General features: G+C 33.9%; 1 protein-coding gene across 2 annotated transcripts in view; it reads left to right on the top strand.

Annotated features, from left to right (window-relative positions):
• SLC30A7 (solute carrier family 30 member 7) overlaps positions 1-14,158 on the top strand; it is an 81,127-nt gene that overhangs the window by 16,984 nt on the left and 49,985 nt on the right. For both annotated transcript variants that reach the window (XM_030868818.2, XM_030868815.2), the window contains exons 4-6: positions 1,475-1,562; positions 2,197-2,323; positions 11,131-11,274. In XM_030868818.2, coding sequence (XP_030724678.1) covers positions 1,475-1,562; positions 2,197-2,323; positions 11,131-11,274 — 359 coding nt within the window. The remainder of the gene's footprint in view (positions 1-1,474; positions 1,563-2,196; positions 2,324-11,130; positions 11,275-14,158) is intronic.

Raw genomic sequence — 14,158 nt, 5'->3', positions numbered from 1 at the left:
GTTCAGGTAAACACAGTGTGTTTGGAAAAGCAAGTGTGTCTAGATTTCACAAGTTTTTCATTTTAATCCTGCAGTCAACTTTAGCAAATATATTAAACCTAATTAAAATCACTTTAGCCCAACAATTTATCAGAATTTATGGAGCACCTACTAAGCTAAGCATTAGGGACAAAAAGATGCCTGAAAAACACTCCTGCCTTTGATCTTGAAATCTAATGGAACTCAAGGACAAAAGGCTTTCCATCAAGCATTAGCTATGGGATTAGAAGGGTGGGTTAAAAGAAAGTGTTTTTTATTTCTTGGACAGTAACACTGTTGATATATTAGATAAATTCCTAAGTATGGATTGTGGAAAGCAGGCAGTGAATTCTTTGAATTTAATGAAAAAAAAGTGTTTGCTTTGACAAATAAGATACTAATTTAATTCACATATATGTATTGGAAGGTAGACATATGCAGTATTTCTGAGTGTAGAAATATACACTATGTTGGAATGTACTTAACAGACAAGCTTCAACATAACCATATGGAGTATATTTTAAAGAGTTTTTTCTCTTTAAAAATATTTTTTGCAGTGAAAATTGTATTATCTAGAAATTAACACAGAAAGCTAGGAAGTCTAGCTTTTTGATGCTCCTGTTAACATTGTTCAAGAACCAGAGTCATTAATTGCTGTCAGCACCCTTTAAATAATGTCTGAACATGTAAAACTGCCAAGTTAAAGTTGTTTTAATGACTTTAACTAAGCCAAATATACCTCATGGAAAAATAAAATCTTTCCCCAATGCTTCACACAGGTAGGAAGCAGAAAGCTTCAGAAGCCCATGGAGAAAAAGAGAGGTATTTTAAAAATAGTTTAATTAGAATTATGTGAAGCTAGAATTGATTCTAAAAATAGGTAATTGAAAAGTTTTTGTTAAATTTATTAATCTTAGAAGAAGAGTGATAGAAATATAAATCTCAAGTTGTCTCTGGGATAATTCAGAAATAATTATGTTTTCCTTCAGTCAAAGCTCCCCTTGCCAAAGATTTGAAAGCTGAAAGGTACAAAGCAGAAAGCATAAGGAGTTCTTAGAAAAGAAGGAATTAACAAGTTATAAAAACCCCTTTTTCAAGGTCTCTTCTTCTACTTTTTATCTTTGTATCCTTCCTTCTTTGCCCACTTATCTGGTCCTGTCCTTCCTTCTCCACTGGCAGCTTGAGATTTATATTTCTGTGAAAGGTCTGTCTAAACCTACTTACTCTAAAAATGTCTTTTGTAGAAATCTATATATTTTATGGCATTCTGCTGTTAAATATAACTCATAATTTTATTTTCTCAATTTTATGCTATATGTACAATAAAACATACTATAAACACTGGGACTTCGTTGGCTGCTTATAACCATATAGTATGGTTTAGGACCTCTGAATATATGAATTTGTGATTTGATTTTTAAGAACTAACTTAATTCAGTTGTTTGCTCTTCTTTAGGTATGTTAGAGCGGAAGTTCTGGCTGGTTTTGTCAACGGCCTGTTTTTGATCTTCACTGCTTTTTTTATTTTCTCAGAAGGAGTTGAGGTATAGTAGATAATAATTAGAGTCAGTAAATTATGTTTCTATAATGAAAATACTTACTAACTAAAGATACTTGTAATAGAGCTATTTTTCACACTATCATTATTTATTGAGGCCAGTCTTGGATTAGATAAAATATTATGTGTGTACAGGAGGAACTTATAAAGTAATTGAAAAAATTATATGTGAAACTACTTCAAATTGAAAACAAATAATAGTGCTTTACAAGCTGTGAATGAAGTGTTGACACTTTATGAAAAGTAAACACACAGTCCCTGTAGTGAGGTCTGTTGGAAGAGTTCTTAAGATAGAATGTGAGGATTTTGCCAATGAATCTTGAATGTTTTGTATATTAAAACAAGTAAAGAGAAAATTTAAAGATTAATCAACTGAAAATTAATGACAGTATTTTAAGATTCTGAAGAAGGATGGTTTTAGTCCAAATGTTCATGCTTTTAAATGTATTTATTTAAGAATAGTAACTGTTACCTTTTCTACAGTATGTGAGCAATGGTTTTATTTTTATTAACTGTTTTGGCAGATAATTTTGGAGTGATTTTAATTCTGAAAATAAATTTACCAGTTGATCAGTCAGAAATTATATCAATGCAATTTGTTTGTATTCTGTATTTTCTAGAGAGCATTAGCCCCTCCAGATGTACACCATGAGAGACTGCTTCTTGTTTCAATTCTTGGGTTTTTGGTAAACCTAGTAGGAATATTTGTTTTCAAGCATGGAGGTCATGGACATTCTCATGGCTCTGGTATGATGGTTAGAACCCTTTGTTTCTTCATTTCTGGTTTCTGTCATAGTCACTTTTGAAAATTGATAATTTTTAAAGTTTAACTTACTATACTGACTTTTAATAAAGAAAGTAATATGTTAATAGACTCATATTAATGTCTTCCTGAACAATCCTTCCCGCTTCTCCATGTCCCTCCCTCTTAGTGGCTTCTCAGAGTTGTGCATGTTATCAGCTTGGTGTGGATACTTGCAGACCTCTGTAGCTCATCTGTTTAGTATGATATCATTTATATAAAACAAACAAATATCAAAACCACAGTACAAATCTAGTTACTAAAAAGTTACAGTGTATGGGGGTATGAAATTTATCATACAATCTGTCTTTGAGATCCTTCCACCTGGTATCCATCAGTGTACCTTCTCTTGTTAACAGAAACACAAAACTCCATGGTGTGGGTTACCATGGTTTATTTAACCAGTCTTCTATGGATTTAAGTCGTTTCTTGTTTTTCGCAGTTCCATATGAAGCATATCCTTGTGAACACATGCAAGTGTTTTTCCAAAGCTGTGCTATCCTATACAGTAGTCATTAGTCACATGTGACTATTTAAGTTTACATTATGGTTAATTAAATTTAATAAAATTAAGAATTCAGTTCCTCAGTTATATTAATTACATTTCAAGTGCTCAGTAGTCACATAGGGCTACCATTTGGACAGCAAATGTAGAAGATTTCCATCATCACAGAAAGTTCTTTGAATTGCAGTCTGCTGGAATATGAGTAGAATTGCTGGAACACAGGATATCTAGTTTTTAGTTTCAATAGATGTTAGCAATTTGCCCTCCAGATGACTCATTCACTTTTACCCCAGCAAAAAATTCAAGTACTAGTATTCTGTCACCCGTATCAAAACTTAATATTATGGGTTTAAAACCATTTTGGTGATATTTTGATAAAAATGGTATCATTTTATTTGGTATTTCTTTGCCTAGTAGTGTGGTTGAAAATCTTTCTGTATGTTTTTAGGCCATTCAGATTTTTTCCTTTTCTGGAATTGTCCCCTTTTTTTTTTGCCTGTTTTTCTTATTGTTAATCCCCTTACAAGCATTTTTAATATATTTTGTATATTAATTCTTTGTTTTATGTGTTGCAGATATCTTTTCCCAGTCTATGGCTTGTCTATTTAAGCTTTTATATAGGGGTTTTTAATTTGGATATAGTCTAGTTTTTCTGTCATATATTTTGTGGTATGTTTTCTGCTTTGTTTAAGGAATTTTCTGTCCCTGGGTCATAAACGTATTCTCTTATTATTTAATACTATGAAAACTTTGGTTTTATGGTTTTTTCCTATCTACTTTGGTCCTTCATCTGTATGTAATTTATTTTTGTGATGGGGTGAGTTAGGACTTTTTTTTCTCGGTGTGAATGAATAAGCAGTTTTCTAAGCACCATTTATTAATCTGCTCTTTACATCATTGATATAAAAGGACACTTTTACCCTATATTAAATTGCTTTATGTATCAGATCTGGCCTGTTTATTTTTGGCCACCCCACTATCACACTGGAATAATTGCTGTAAACTTTATGTTTTAATATCTGGTAGGGTTAATCCCATCTCTCTCTCTCTCTCTCTTTTTTCCCTCCAAAGTTGTTTGGGCCTGTCTTGCTCATTTGGTATTTTTCATCAGCTAGTCAAGTTTTATGAAAAATCTTTTTGGGATTTGATTGGGAATGCATTGTCTTTATGTTTATTGCAGAGAATTAACATCTTATATTTTGAGTCCTTTATTAAATTGTCTTAGGCACTTTAATAAAGATCTTTATATTTTTCATTTGGTTCATTTTTAGGTATTTGAAAAGTTTTTCTCACTATTAAGAATGAAAACAATTATTCCTGCTTGTCTTAATTACATAGCCAGGACCTCTAGAACAATGTTCATTAGAAATACTTATAGCTTATATCATTGTGTCAACCTGGATAATCACCTGGGTAGCTTTTAAAGAAACGTTGATGCCCAGGTTTAATCCCAGAATATTTACATCAGAATCTCTGGAGGAAGAGACCCAAACATCAGCATGTTTTGAAGCTCTCCAGTCAACTTTAGTGTGCAGTAAATGTTCAGAACCATTGCTTTAATAAAAGAACGCTACTAAAGTTTTACCATTGGGTCTGATGTTTGTGGTCTGTTTCTGATAAAACTGGTTTATCAAGTTAAGGATATTTCTTTTTTTTTCTTTTTTCTTCTTTTTTTTTTGCGGTACGCGGGCCTCTCACTGTTGTGGCCTCTCCCGTTGTGGAGCACAGGCTCCGGATGCGCAGGCTCAGCGGCCATGGCTAACGGGCCCAGCCGCTCCGCGGCATGTGGGATCTTCCCGGACCTGAGCACGAACCCATGTCCTCTGCATCGGCAGGCGGACTCTCAACCACTGCGCCACCAGGGAAGCCCTATTTCTTTTTTTTCTGCATCTATTGAAATAATCATTTTTTTTCCTGCTTTAGTTAATTTAAAATTAGTAATTACATTGATTTTCTCATGAGGAACCGTCCTTAAATTTGGGGGTTAAAATTTAGGTCTGCGATCCATTTTGTGTCAATTTTGTGTATGTTGTGACGTCTGGGTCCAATGTCATTTTCTTGTATATAAATGTCTGCTTTTCTCAATAGAATTTGCTAAAAGATTGTTTTTCTTTGTTGAATTGTCTTGGCACCCTTGTCAACAATCAATTGAGAGTTTACTTCTGGACTCTCAATTCTGTTTCATGGATCTATATGTCTGTCCTTAGGGCTAGAACCACACAGTCTTGATTAAGGTAGCTTTTGGGTACATTTTGAAATTGGAACATGTGAATTGTCCAACTTTATTCTTTTTTAAGGTTGTTTTGGCTACTCTGGGTCTCTTCTTGCATTTCCATATAAATTTTAGGATCAGTTTGTCAATTTCTGCCCAAAAAAAAGGCAGCTGGGGTTTTGATAGGAATTGTACTGAATCTGTAGGTCAATTTGGGAATTATTGTCATCTTAAAAATGTTAAGTCTCCTGATCCATGAACATGGGATGCCTTTCCATTTATTTGTAGCTTCTTTGGTTTCTTGCAACAGTGTTTTGTAGTTGTTAGGGTACAAGTCTCACACTTCTTTTGTTAACTTTACTTGTAGGGCTTCTTTTTTTTTGCCTGCCATTATCAGTGGGATTGTTTTCTTTGGATTGCAAAATGGGATAAGGGATACAGCTCATTTTTGTATATTGATACTGTGTCCTGCCACATTGCTGAAATAGCTCATTATTCTAACAGGTTTTTGGTGGATTCTTTAGAATTTTCCAAATACAAGCATACCTTATTTTATTGAGCTTTGCAGATTTTGCATTTTTTTACAAATTGAAGGTTTGTGGCAACCTTGCATCAAACCTATTAGCACTATTTTTCCAACACCATTTGCTTACTTCATGTCTCTGTGTCTCATTTTGGTAATTCTTGCAATATATCAACCTTTTTCATTATTATTATGTTTGTTATGATGATCTGTGATCAGTGATCTTTGATGTTACTACTGTGACTTGCTGAAGGCCCAGATGAATGCCAATCTGAATGCCTTTTTTTATAACTTGTCTAAATGCCCTGGCCAGATCCTACAGTGTTAAATAGAAGTAGTGAGAATAGACATTCTTTTCTTTTTCCTGATTTTAGGGTGAAAGCATTCAATCTTTCTTTATTAAAGGTGATTTTAGCTGTGTTAGCTATGGGTTTTTCAGAAATGCCCTTTTAGATTGAGGAAGTTTTCTTTTTATTCCTAGTTTACTGGGCGTTTTCATCATGAAAGGGTATTGGATTTTATTAGTGATTTTTTTCTTTATTTTTGAAGATGATCAGTTGGGTTTTACCCTTTATTCTATTAATATGGTATATTACATTGCTTGATTTTCAGATATTAAAGCACCTTTGCATTCTTAGGATAAATCCCATTTGGCCATGGTTTATAATCCTTTTGACATATTGCTAGATTTCATTTGCTAGCATTTTGTTGAGGACTTTTGTGTTTATATTCTTTAGGGGTATTTGTCTGTAGTTTTCTTTTGATATCTTTGGCTGGTGTTCGTATCAGGGTAATACTGGCCTTATATAATGAGTTGGGAAATGTTCCTTTCTCTTCTGTTATTTGGAGGACATAGGTAGGGGAGAGTTTGTGAAGTAGCGGTACTTTTTAAATGTTTGGCAGAATTCACTTGTGAATCCTGGGCTTTTCTTTGTTGGCAGTTCTAAAATTATTCAGTTCTTTTGCTTGTTATAGGTCTATTATGATTTCTGTTTCCTATTGAGTCAGTTTCAGCAGTTTGTGTGTTTTTAGGAATTTGTCCATTTCATCTAAATAACTTATTATTGTTTATAGATATGTATTTAAAAGTGTGCCCTTTTTTTCTCATAAGATCAGCAGTGATTTTAGCAATTTATGCCTTCTCTCTTTTTTTTTCTTGGTCAGTCTAGTTATTTTTCCCTTTGGTTTTGTTGGTTTTTCTCCATTGATTTTCTTGTCTTCATTTCATTTTATTTCTGCTGTAATATTTATTACGCACTTTCTTCTCCTTGCTTTTGGGTTTAATTTTTTTCTTCTTTTTCTAATATTTTTAAGGTGGAAGATTAGATTATTGATTTGATTTTTTTTTTTTTTTAGCACAGGCATAATAACTAAACATTTTTTTCTAAGCATTGCTATAATGTAAGTTTGGGTATGTCATGTTTTCATTTTTGTTCATCTCAAAGTATTTTTAAATTTCCCTTCTGATTTCTTCTTTGATCCATTAGTTATTCAGGGGTGTGTTTTTTGATTTTTTTCATATTTGTGAATTTCCCTAATTTTCTTCTGTTGTTGATTTCTGATTTAATTTCATTGTGATCAGATGGCATACTTTTTATCATTTCAAATTTTAAAAGTTTTGTTGAGTCTTGTTTTATGACCTAGCACTTGGTCTCTCCTGGAGACTCTTCCTTGTGCATGTGAGAAGAGTATGTATTCTGCTGTTAGGTGGGGTGTTCTGTAGCTGTCTGTTAAGTCTGATTTGTTCATAGTTGCTCAATCTTCCGTTTCCTTGTTGAGCTTCTGCCTAGTTATCTACCCATTATTGAAAGTAGGATATTGAAGTCTTCAACTATTATTGTTGTTTATTTTCCCAGTTAATTTTTTTAGTTTTTGCTTTATGTATTTTGGAGGTATGTTGTTCAGTTCATATATTTCTATAACCGTGGGATATCTTCCTGAGGGGTTGAACTTGTTATATAAGATGTTCTTTTTCTCTCACAATAAATTCTAGCTTATTGTATTATGATAGCCATTATGGCACACGCACGCCATAATGCATGGTATTGGTATACTTTTCTTTCTGTCCTTTTTTTTTTTTTTTTTTGCGGTACGAGGGCCTCTCACTGTTGCAGCCTCTCCCGTTGCGGAACACAGGCTCTGGACGCGCAGGCTCAGCGGCCATGGCTCACGAGCCCAGCCGCTCCGCGGCATGTGGGATCTTCTCGGACCGGGGCACAAACCCGCGTCCCCTGCATCGGCAGGCAGACCCTCAACCACTGCGCCACCAGGGAAGCCCCTTTCTGTCCTTTTACTTGCAACTTATTTGTGTCTTTGAATCTAGAATTTGCTGACAGAATACAGCTGGATCATTTTTTTTTTTAATCCATTCTGACAACTTCTGCCTTTTGATTGGGGTTTTTAAAAAATTTACATTTCATGTAATTACTACTAAGGTAGAATTTACATCTGCCATTTTAATATTTGTTGTCTGTATCTTTTGTCCTTTTTGTTACTCTGTTCCTCGATTCTTGTCTTTTAAATTAAATAGATATTTTTTAGTGTACCTTTTTAATTCTCTTCTTTTACTGTATATTTTTTAGTTATTTTCTTAACTGTTGCCCTGGGGATTACAAGTATCATCTTAACTTAAAACAGATTAATAGTAACTTAATAATTCAGATTAATAGTAATTTAATAATACACAAAACTTTGATATACCTTGATTCCCACCGCTCTTCTTTGTACTATTATTGTCAGATGAATTACACGTTTTATCTTTTAAGCCCATCGATACAGTTTTATAATTATTGCTTTATGCAGTTGTCTTTTATTGGGTTGGCCAAAAAAGTCTATTCGGGTTTTTCTGTAAGATGTTACGGACAAACCTGAACGAACTTTTTGGCCAACCCAATATAATGTATAGGAGAAGAAACAAGTTACAAATAAAAAAATATGTTTATCCTCTCTTTCGTAATTACCTTTACTGGTGTTCTTTATTTTTTTGAGTGGATTTGAGTTACTGTTTAAGTGTCCTTTCATTTCATTTGTAGGGAATACTTCAGTTTATGTGGAAATGTCTAATTTTTCCTTTATATTTAAAGGAGACTTTAGTTGCATTTAGAATTCTTGGTTGAGTCTTTTTTTTATTTTAGTTTTGTCATCCTGTTGTCTTTTGGCCTCCATGATTTTGTGGTGAAGTCAGCATTTCATCTTGTTCAAGTTCCCTTGTATGTGATAAGTCATTTTTATCTTGCTATTCAATTTTCAAGATTTCTTTTTGATGTTCATCCATTTGACTGCAATGTCTTTAGATATGGCTCTATTTGAGTTTATTCTACTTGGAGTTTCCTGAGCTTCTTGAATGCGTAGATAATATTTTTCATCAAATTCGGGGAGTTTCCAGCCATTATTTCTTCAGATACTTTTTCTATCTCTTTTTCTTTCTCTTCTCTCTTTGAGACTCCCTTTATACTTAATTGGTACACTTGATGTTTTCACAGGTCTCTAAGGTTCATTTTTCTTGATTTTCTTTTCTTTCCCTGCTTTTCAGAGTGGATAATCTCTATTGATCCATCTTCAAGTTTGCTGTTGTTGCAGCCCAGATCTGTGGTTGAGCCCTTCTAAAGTGGATATTTTATTTTAGTTATTTCTTTTTAACTCCAGGGTTTCTGTTTGGTTTTCTTTTCTTTTCTTTTTTTTTAAAATTTATTTTATTTATTTACTTTTGGCCGTGTTGGGTCTTCGTTGCTGCACACAGGCTTTCTCTAGTTGTGGCGAGCGGGGGCTACTCTTCGTTGCGGTGCCCGGGCTTCTCATGGTGGTGGCTTCTCTTGTTGCGAAGTACGGGCTCTAGGCATGCAGGCTTCAATAGTTGTGGCATGTGGGCTTAGTTGCTCCGTGGCATGTGGGATCTTCCTGGACCAGGGCTCGAACCTGTGTCCCCTGCATCAGCTGGTGGATTCTTAACCACTGCACCACCAGGGAAGTCCTCTGTTTGGTTTTCTAATAGATAGATAATTTCTGTTTCTTTGTTAATTTTCTCTACTTGATGAGTCATCATTATTATACTTTCATCCTTTAGACATGGTTTCCTTTAGTTCTTTGATCATATTTATAAGAGCTGATGTAAAGTTTTTGTTTATTAAGTTCAAAATCTGAGTACCCTTCAGGAATATTTTCTCTTGGCTGGTTTTTCTCCTGTATATATGGCATACTTGCTTCTTTTTTTCCATGTCTTATAATTTTTTTGTTGAAAACTGGACCTTTTATATTAAAATGACACTGATATCAGATTACTTCACCCTCTCAGAGTTTGTTGTTGCTGATATTATTGTAGTTTTTTTTTCTGTTGTATGACATCCTTGGATTAATTCATTTCCTGCAGTGTATGGCTATTGAATTCTCAAAGCTGAACTCTGAGTCTGATAATTATCACATTGAGAATAGAGATTTTTTTCAGGGAACTGAAAGTTTGGACAAAATATTGACTGTGCTCTGGACATGGTGCTTTTAACAGTGCTTCAGAAGAAATCAGATCTCTCCACTGTCTGCACAGCTGCTGGCTTTTGGCTATTCTCAACTGAGCTGAGGCAGGAAGTGGAATGGCATAGCCCCAAGTTAAAACATCAAGACCCTGCTATCTTACTGAGGTTTGGTAGTTTCTTGGGTAGATGATTTTCAGTTCCTTTTGTGGTTTTGGTTAATTGTCAGAGTTCTGAAATTTTTTAGTTGTGTTCCACATATTTTTGTTGTTTTAGGAGAGCTAGTTTGCCCACATCCTCTGTCCACCATTCTGGAAGTTGATTTCCCCATTATTCATGATTTTTCATGTAATGCAATGCTGAATTTGATTTTCTGGTGTTTAGGATTTTTGTAAATATAAGTGATATTTTTGAATTAGGTAACATCCAGTCTTTTTCTATGCTTTGGAATAGTTTGTAGAAGATGTTTCTATGATGGTTTAGTAGTTTTTAGGTCTGCTATGGAGAAATGATTCCCCACTGTTTTGTGCTTTTTTTCCCCTAAGGATTCTACCTGCTTTAATTTTACTGATCCTTTTACCAAATGCAGCTGCTTCCCTGCCTCTGTCTTAATGTGACCATATGCATGCATTGTTTTATCTTTGTTAGTATGTATAATAGTACTTGGCAAAGTTTTGGCCAAGATTTTGTCTGTATTGTTCACTGCTTTATCCCTAGTGCCTAGAATGATGCTGTAACATAATGTGTTCCAAATGAATGAATGAACAACATTGTCTAATCTCTTTAAATATTTGTGTACTTCTCACTTATTTTCATCTCCAGTAAAGTCTACTGGAGATGAAAATCTACTTCCTTCCATGCTTTTATTTCCTTCCTGTACTTTATACTATACAATACTATACAGTATTGTTTTAATGAATCTGTAGCACTTTCTACAAGTAAATCGAATCTGGTTTTAGAGCCAATTCTTTTCACTAATGTCAGTATTATTGTAACCATTAAATAATATATTTTTACATAACTTTTGTTCTAACACTCTCTGTTTTTAGGCCATGGACACAGTCATTCCCTCTTTAACGGTGCTCTGGATCAGGCACATGGCCATGGAGATCATTGCCATAGTCATGAATTGAAACATGGTGCTGCACATAGCCATGATCACGCTCATGGACATGGACACTTTCATTCTCATGGTGAGTACAGCCTAAATGCTTTCAAGTGGACAGTTTTTTAAATAAACAGAAATTGCGTAGATTAATTTTTGTAGTTGAAATAATCTGTTAAAAATATTGCAATCAAGTTCCTTTCTAATGAGTCAGACTGAATGGTTTCCTGGACTAGTTTATTTTTAGTATATAATGAAATTAACTTGGCATAGGCAGTGATTGTAGCTTTTTTCAGTGAGTTTATTATAATAAAATGCCACTATTTTAAATGAGTGTCAGTGAATGAGGAACTATTGCATTTTAGCAAATGATTTTTTTGAAGTATACTGAGGCCTTTTGTGCCATATATAGGCTTATAAAAATATGACAGTTTTCAATTTTTCACATTTTTCTTGTAATTTTGATAGCTATCACCTGATATTTACATCCATCTTTATATGCTAACTTATATAGTACTAGGTACTAAATTATAAGGTATTTATCAACTTAATTAACATTGAATTTTAAAATTATATTTAAATAGTTTATTCACAAAATTTTAGACTATAGATTAATAGATACAAGCTGCTTAGGTGATACCATTTTATTAATCTTTAAATAAATTATATGCTTAAAAATTGTCTGTACTTGGCACACAGACCAAATCCTAAAGCTTTCAATTTGAAAATATGAAATGGGCCTTATAGATTAAATACTAAGCCCCTAATTTTTTCAGTCTCTAACATTTGCTATATTTTTGTAACTATTACACTGATATGCTTTAAAACCTGCGTTTCTAAGTTTTTTGCTCACATGCATCCCAAAATAATTTTGAAAAACCATATATTGCCCACAGTTTTAAGATGATTTCTAAAAAAATTTGTTTAAATAATTGCAAAGAATGTAATTTCTGATACCTTATAGATTATATTTTAGAAAGAAACTTCCATATTACTCTTGAATATAGTCAGTCAGTGGACTCTAAATACCTTAGTGATTTGAGACCCACTGTCACCCATTCAAAAATGCATAAACAGTTATAAATTTTACAGCATCCTGTTTCTCCTCGAATTCTAATTTCTATTCCACTTCCTTTCCAGAATTTTATAAAATGGAGTATATTTAAGTCCTTAGTTGACCATCTCTTATATTTCTTGGCAATAAAATATGTATATAAATTAAAATATTTTATTTCTTAGGAACACAAGACAACATTTAAACATTTCTTTTGGATGGAGTTATTGTAGCGTTTACTAGTATAAAGTCAATGAAAATAATTCTGTTTTGATTTTTGATATGTATATAAACATAAAGCAACATTTTATTTGAAATACATATCTTTTTTTATTTTATATGGCTGTGTTGGGTCTTCATTGCTGCACACGGGCTTTCTCTAGTTGTGGCAAGCAGGGGCTACTCTTCGTTGCGGTGCGCGGACTTCTCATTGCGGTGGCTTCTCTTGTTGTGGAACACGGGCTCTCGGCACATGGGCTTCAGTAATTGTGGCACGTGGGCTTAGTAGTTGGGCTTGCAGGCTCTAGAGTGCAGGCTTCGTAGTTGTGGCGCACGAGCTTAGTTGCTCCATGGCATATGGGATCTTCCCAGACCAGGCAGATCCCAAGATATTGATAAGATATATTCAATATCTTATCGAACCCATGTCCCCTGCATTGGCAGGCGGATTCTTAACCACTGCATCACCAGGGAAGTCCCTGAAATGCATATCTTAATGATATGACTGGAAGTCTTTTTTTCCTCAACTAGTTTATGGATAAGTAACACTTATTAGCATAAAACAGATTTGGCATCAATTCTGTTCCTATTTTCCATCCTTATAATGTAAGTATCAATACTAAGAAACTTTAAGGAATTCTGTTATAGCAGTTTCACTTAATTCTTTGAACACCTTCAGAATTACATTCCAAAAATTACATGACCTATCACCAAATGTTATTTTTATGACTTAAATATAAGACATGACACTATAAAACTCCTAGAAGAGAACACAGGCAAAACATTCTCTGACATAAATCGTACCAATGTTTTCTTAGGTCAGACTCCCAAGGCAATGGAAATAAAGGCAAAAGTAAACAAATGGGACCTAATCAAATTTATAAGCTTTTGCACAGCAAAGGAAACCATAAACAAAATGAAAAAACAACCTACAGACTGGAAGAAAATATTTGCAAACAATGAGAGCGACAAGGGTTTAATTTCCAAAATATACAAACAGCTCATACAACTCAATAACAAAAAAACAAACAACCCAATTTAAAAAAAAGGGCAGAAAACCTAAATAGACATTTCTCCAAAGACATACAGGTAGCCAATAGGCACATGAAAAGATGCTCAACATCGCTAACTATTGGAGAAATGAAAATCAGAACTACAATGAGGTATCACCTCACACCACTCAGAATGACCATCATTAAAAAGTCTACAGATAACAAATGCTGGAGAGGGTTTGGAGAAAAGGGAACCCTCCTGCACTGTTGGCAGGATTGTAAATTGGTACAGCCACTGTGGAAAACAGTATGGAGGTTCCTTAAAAAACTAGAAATAGAGTTGACGTATGATCAGCAGTCCCACTCCTGGGCATATATCTGGAGAAAACTCTAATTCAAAAAGATACATGCACCCCAATGTTCATAGCAGCACTGTTTACAATAGCCAAGACATGGAAGCACCCTAAATGTCCATCAACAGATGAATAGATAAGAAAGATGTGGTATATATACACAACGGAATACTACTCAGCCATAAGAAGGAATGAAATAATGTCATTTGCAGCAATGTGGATGGACCTAGAGATTATCATACTAAGTGAAGTAAGTCAGAAAGAGAAAGACAAATACCATATGATATCACTTATATGTGGAATCTAAAATATGACACAAATGAACTTATTTACAAAACAGAAATAGACTCACAG

The sequence above is a fragment of the Globicephala melas genome, chromosome 1, assembly GCF_963455315.2.
Source record: "Globicephala melas chromosome 1, mGloMel1.2, whole genome shotgun sequence".
NCBI lineage: Eukaryota > Metazoa > Chordata > Mammalia > Artiodactyla > Delphinidae > Globicephala > Globicephala melas.
The sequence above is the reverse complement of the archived record's forward strand: the minus strand, read 5'-3'. Positions and strand labels throughout refer to the sequence as shown.